At 30.4% G+C, this 6,000-nt stretch overlaps 1 protein-coding gene across 1 annotated transcript in view; it reads right to left on the bottom strand.

Annotated features, from left to right (window-relative positions):
- Positions 1 to 406: 406 nt before the first annotated feature.
- The window catches only part of LOC107436097 (dual specificity tyrosine-phosphorylation-regulated kinase 4), a 48,506-nt gene continuing 42,912 nt past the window's right edge, over positions 407 to 6,000 (bottom strand). Inside the window, 1 exon segment of the mRNA XM_043054928.3 lies at positions 407 to 563. Within this exon segment, the coding sequence (XP_042910862.3) occupies positions 463 to 563 (101 nt within the window). The 3' untranslated portion in view covers positions 407 to 462.

Here is a 6,000-nt window from a genome sequence, read left to right as displayed (position 1 = left end):
AACTAACTATTCACCCTACATCCCTATTCGAAGTGACTTTTCCTAGTAACCATAGCAACCGCCACTATTCCAGACGAGTGTCTGGAGGAGTTCTCCTGAAAGCCGCACTATATAGGAGAATTCAGAAATGTTAGTGCAATTCATTTGTAAAACAATAACAATTTATCTCGTGTAAAAATTTCATTAATGAGATTATTATTATTATTATTTACTACTTTGTTGGTGAAACTGATTGCAAATATTTCGCAAGGGATTAACCTCCTTCACAAGCAATAAGCTATACCAACAACTTACTTTTGAATTGAAAATAATAAGTGAATATTATATGATGTTGGAACACTAAACATGGTGGTTGAATCACAATTTGATTGCAAAAAACTCTCTTTTTTATTTTGGACCGGCAGCCTTTTCTTCTTCCTGTTGGAGGACATTCCTGAGAATGGCGTCGAGTATTAGTTGCTGTCACAAGATCTGGGGCAGAAAAGTCCCTGAGTCTTCCAGTGGGTCTTTGTGCTCGTACAGGCGAGGATCTTCTGAACTAAACTCTCCCCTTTTCAGTAATACTAGAAAATGATCAAATAAAAGCGATTGGGTTCTATTACTTTGACAAATGAGTAACGTATTACTCGCAATAAACATGTAATTTAGAAATGTAATTTTATTATTTACACGCACACATATATATGCAGTCCCTCGCCAAATTTTTAGACTCACTATAAGATTCTGTATAAGATCTTAATAATCAGGTGATACTATACAGCATTATTGTTTATATGCGGCTGAAACCGGTTTACACTTCCTTATGTTCGTGTATCAGTTGGTTAACATTGTAATGCAATACGTTAAAAATAAATACAAATAGGAAGTATATAAAAAATCTCCCGAATAAAAATCCATTGCATGTATGTTTAAATATAAAAGTATTGCATATAAAATCGCGCAAAACATGTAATTAATAAAACACTACAGTGCATCTAATGATTGATCTAATTATTATAATATACTAATATAAAACCTGATATAATAAATATTCTATATTTTTGTATATATATATATATATATATATATATATATATATATATATATATATATATATATATATATATATATATATATACACAGGTATAGGACAAAATAATAGGAACACCTGTGCATAGCGGTACTATATACAAGTGTTCCTATTACTTTGTCCTATACCTGTATATAAACCATAAACATTCATACTGAAAAGTATTCAAAATTAGTGATTTTAATCAAAGTTCAGAAAGCACAAATGATATTGAAATCTAAAAACCTTCCGAGTCAACCATCAATTTTACAATCACATCAGCAGCCATTTTTTTTTTCAAATTATTAGATTGAAGATGGTGCGTCATAGATAGATTTAAGTGTCGGATAAAGTGCACTTCAAAGTGGAGCTAACAAGTTATTAATAAAACGTATTTGGAATTTTAATAATTTTTAAACTATCAACTTTCAACTCAAAGTTAGATTTTGTGCTGCAAATGCGTTGAATTTGTGAAATAGTATTTCCTCTAAGCACTGGAATAAACAAAATAGCTTTGCAGATTTCAAATTAAAAATTTTTAAATTTGTTGCATTACATTCGTTGCTGTATATCTTGTTGTTGTATAGCGAGGTCCAAACGCTATAAGCGATTTCTAAAAAATGCACAGAAAAATGATGTTGGTTAGTATTTGTAACCAATCGGGATAGAGTGACTGGAAAGAATGACGTAAGTCAATCCATCCCAATTGTTTAAAACTTTCCAGAGACAATTGGCTTTACTAATGGAGCTCATAAAAATGAGGAGTTTTATTTTATTTTATAACTGCAGCGCCAAATATAAATTTCCGTAGTCTTGTAATTTTTAACACAATCCAGAAGAATTCTGGATCAAGTATTGGGAGAAATTTGCCATCGTGGAGGACTTTTGTTAGGAACTAATCCGCATTGGCGTTACATGGAGAGGAAAACCACGAAAACCTCCCACCATTAGCCTGATTGCAAGGGATCTTTAACCCATGATTCTGTGTGGGAATCATGGGTTAATTATCCCATCTTAAAATATCCTCAGGAAGTAAATTATCCTGAGGATATTTTACTTCAACACTGTGGTTAGTGCTAGTCGGGTTAGTGCTAGTAGAATTCGTTTCGACCAGCCATCACTGGGATTCGAACTCAGTTCACCTTATTAGGAGGCGAGCGCTTTATCCCCTAAGAAACAGTAGCACAATTGTGACTCTACTTTGAAGTGCCTTCAGTCAGTTGATGGATAAAGGATACCAATCCGTTTAAGAGAGGCGTACAAAATCACCAAACTATTATTGATGCCAATAACGCTTAATTAATTTTGATAATAAGCACTTAACTGAAATAAAAATAATCTATATAATCTGAGAATTATTAATCTATATAGTCTAAGAATTACAAAGCAAAATTAGTAGAGAAAGGACTCTGATTTGTTTAAAAGATAAGTCAATAAGTCAAAAATTGCCACATTTTTATTAACTCCAATGATTATTTAATTTTGGTAATAGGCATTACTGCTATAATGGAAATTGGTGCCGTTTTACTAGACATTAAATGTAAAAATATGTGTACAATATTATTAGAATACTTGAAACCTATTAAAACTGCATCTGTTGAGAGAAGCTTTAATAGGTACTGTGAAAAAAGGTTTTTACAGTTCTTCTCAAGTGATATTTATCGGAAAAGGTGTTTTAAATGTCTCGAGACCCATAAGATTGTAAAAATAAAAAAGAATAGATATGATTTGATATTTAAAAGTCTAAATGCACCTAACTCACCACAATTTTTCTTCCCACTTGATAACGTACAGTGCATAAAATAAAAAACAGATCACCCTGAACAACTTTTGATCTAATGATCGGATCTTGACCAGGGTTAAAGAGAATAGAAGGGCTGGTTCACTCCTTTGAAGTATCTCTCGCCGCGCCGATCCTCCGACGTCACTCTAGTGACGTCACTTTGGCGCAAAGCTCGCACTTTTACTTCAAGAACGGAGCGTTTGGCTTTACTAGCTCTAACTAATATTGGATCATTTCTTTTTGCGAGATATTCTAAGACATTTGTTATTTTCTATAATGACTTTCCTCAGTTTTTGCAGTGAATTTACAAGAATTTAAAACTATTATCTAAATGCCAGTTTGCGCGATTGCAACTTGCAAACATTTTGATATAAAAACAAAAGGAAAAAGTATAATTTTTCGAGTGTTCCCTAAAGTAAATGAACAACTATGTAAAGAATGGATTCCGAAATGACACAGTTAATATAAAACAGCAATACGTTTATTCTGTCGTAAAGAACTTTTATAAAAATTCATTATCTAAATAGAAACTGCCTCGTTACTTCATAAAGAAAGGCAGGTGAAAAGAATTAAAAAATAGATAAAGTCAACGAAAATTAAAATTTAAGTAAAAAGTATAAATTAAATATATAGTATATAGTTGAAATTCTCCTAATTTCATAACATATTTCTTAATGTAGTTATTCTAAATATTTATGATTTTTTTTAAAAATTATATTCTCTTCAATTTAAATATCTATAAATTATATCATCGTAAATTTAAATGTCTATAAACAATTGTAAAATTTCTAATGTCATTATGAACCTAAATTATTATTTTGTTTCAGTAATTAGCGTTTAAGGTTGATGTTTCCTAATGATTAAGTATGAACAAATTGCTATTAACGACATATTTTAAAATCAGGGATTCTAAATTTGACTTAACTTATCTTTATAAAAGAATATGTAGATAAAAAAAGTGTCGATATATGCCTTCATTTTTCTTAATAATTAAAGTTAAAACTGAACTTTTTAAAATAAAGTATTTATCGTGTCATTTTCACCAACAAGCAAAACATTTTTATAAGTTTAAAATGGTATTTTTTTAATATAATAACCAAGAAAGTTTTTTTTGAACTATGTTTATGAACGGAAATAATGTGTTAATTACGTAAAGTTTGAAGGCTAATAACCAGAAAAAATCTAACTTATTTTTACAAAGAGAAAGATGCAAAGTTATCATATCTTTGTTTGCGATCTCCGAGATCTGTGGACACAGTGACGTCATGAGGAGGAAAATCGTAGCTTCAGCTCTAAGAGCGGAGTGAACTGAATCTTAATGGTTCATGGAGGTGACATCAAATATGCTAATTTATTAGTGTAGACGGTATTTTAAGTTATGAAATCAGAGACAAAGACGTACTCAACAAACGTACAATTTCAAAAAAGAAGTCAGATTCTTAAAATTCAATTTCTCAGAAACTATTCGACCGATTTAACTTAAACTTTGTATTTTTCTATGCAAAATTATATGATGCCAAAAATTATTCATTAAAATTGAAAATTTTTCCACAATTTTTTAATACAATAATGAATATTTTCATAAAGTTACTTTTTGTATGGAAATAACCTTGGATAAACGAATTTTACAATTGCGTGTAAAAAAATTTTAATTCACGTAAAAGGCTCTTGAGATATAGCGAAATAAGTAAAAAGTAAAATTAACATTCAGGGGTCCAAACTTTAGAGCTCTCTCCTGACCAAACTATTGGGGCCATAATTCCCAGATTGCGGCTGCCCCCTATATTTTGGGAGACAGAAATCCGAATCCGTCTAAAAATTTTATGTTTATTTAGAGAAAGTGAGTTTTTGTGTCTGATTTCGGAACTCAAAATATTGTTTGCACTTATTAATTATCATGTTTGAGGTCACCCCCTCGAGTCATTAAGATAGTCCTAGAATGTGAAAATTCGATCATTAGATCAAAAGTTATTCAGAGTGGTCTGGTTTTTTTTAAAAAAAATTTTTTTAGCTCAGTGTGCATTATGAAAATTTAAAAAAAATATGTGTATCCCCCTAAATAACTTATGGTTTTATTTGGTTACTACCAAAAATTTATAGTGACCCATTTATAACCATTTAAGAGATACTGGTGGCCCAATCGAGGTTTCCTAGCAGGAGATGCATCTATTTACGTCGCAAAAACCTCGCAGTGTTGTTTTTGGAAAAGTAAGTGTTAATTTGTTTTAAATGAAAAAAAAAATTGTTTCTTTTAAAAAAGTTATCCCTTGAACAACTTTTGGTTACATCTAATTACTACCAAAAATTTTCACAGTGTCATTTTTGGATAATAAGATGCAAGTTATAAATGGCCTGTTCTCTTACCTGACCTGATTCTCCAAGAAAATTTGAGAGTTATCCTCAGTGGAACAATGTACCTAAAAGGAGTACATTCATTGTCTGTGTCAGAATTAAAGGTTACCATCATTGATGCTAACGCCCCCACGGTTTAGTAAATAGCGCAGCAATACTCTCAAAAAATCATTAGATCAAAAGTTATTCAGGGTGGTCCGGTTTTTTTAAATTTTTATTCGATATGTTTTTTCCTTTGGGTAACTGACGATTTTTAGTTTTGACCTGCCCACCTCACCCCCAAAAATAACCTTTATAAAGATATATATATTTTTTACAAAAATTAAAAAACAGATGTCTATTAGTTTATGTAAAGAACATAAGCTAAAAAAATTTCAACAATATCAAAAAATTTAGTACTAAAAATTTGTCTGATTTCTTTGAATTCTTTTAAATCAATGGCACGTGGAAAAATTATCATGAGAAATGTAACTGGCATAAAAAGTATTCAAAGTTTTGAAATTTAAGGCAACGAAAGAACTGCTCGAATTTTTATGAAAACGTACCAAGTTGAGAATCATCCTTTTTATGTCAAAAGTACGTATGTTTCACCTCTAAATTTTACTAAACATTCGTGAAACTTACGCAAACTGAAACGTTGAATCATAACTAAAAATGGTTATCTAAAAAACGTAAAATTTTACGTTAACAAATTTGTTTCATTTACGATTATTTTACCAACCACTTTTTACTAGGTAAGAATGAGTGCGTTATTTTTACATATTATTGACTTCAACAGTACGTCAAAATGTACGTAAGTTGAAACGTCATGTTATGA

Source organism: Parasteatoda tepidariorum, chromosome 2, assembly GCF_982258835.1.
Source record: "Parasteatoda tepidariorum strain Cologne lab strain chromosome 2, Ptep-v5.0, whole genome shotgun sequence".
Classification (NCBI taxonomy): domain Eukaryota; kingdom Metazoa; phylum Arthropoda; class Arachnida; order Araneae; family Theridiidae; genus Parasteatoda; species Parasteatoda tepidariorum.
This window is presented reverse-complemented; position numbering and strand designations above follow the sequence as displayed.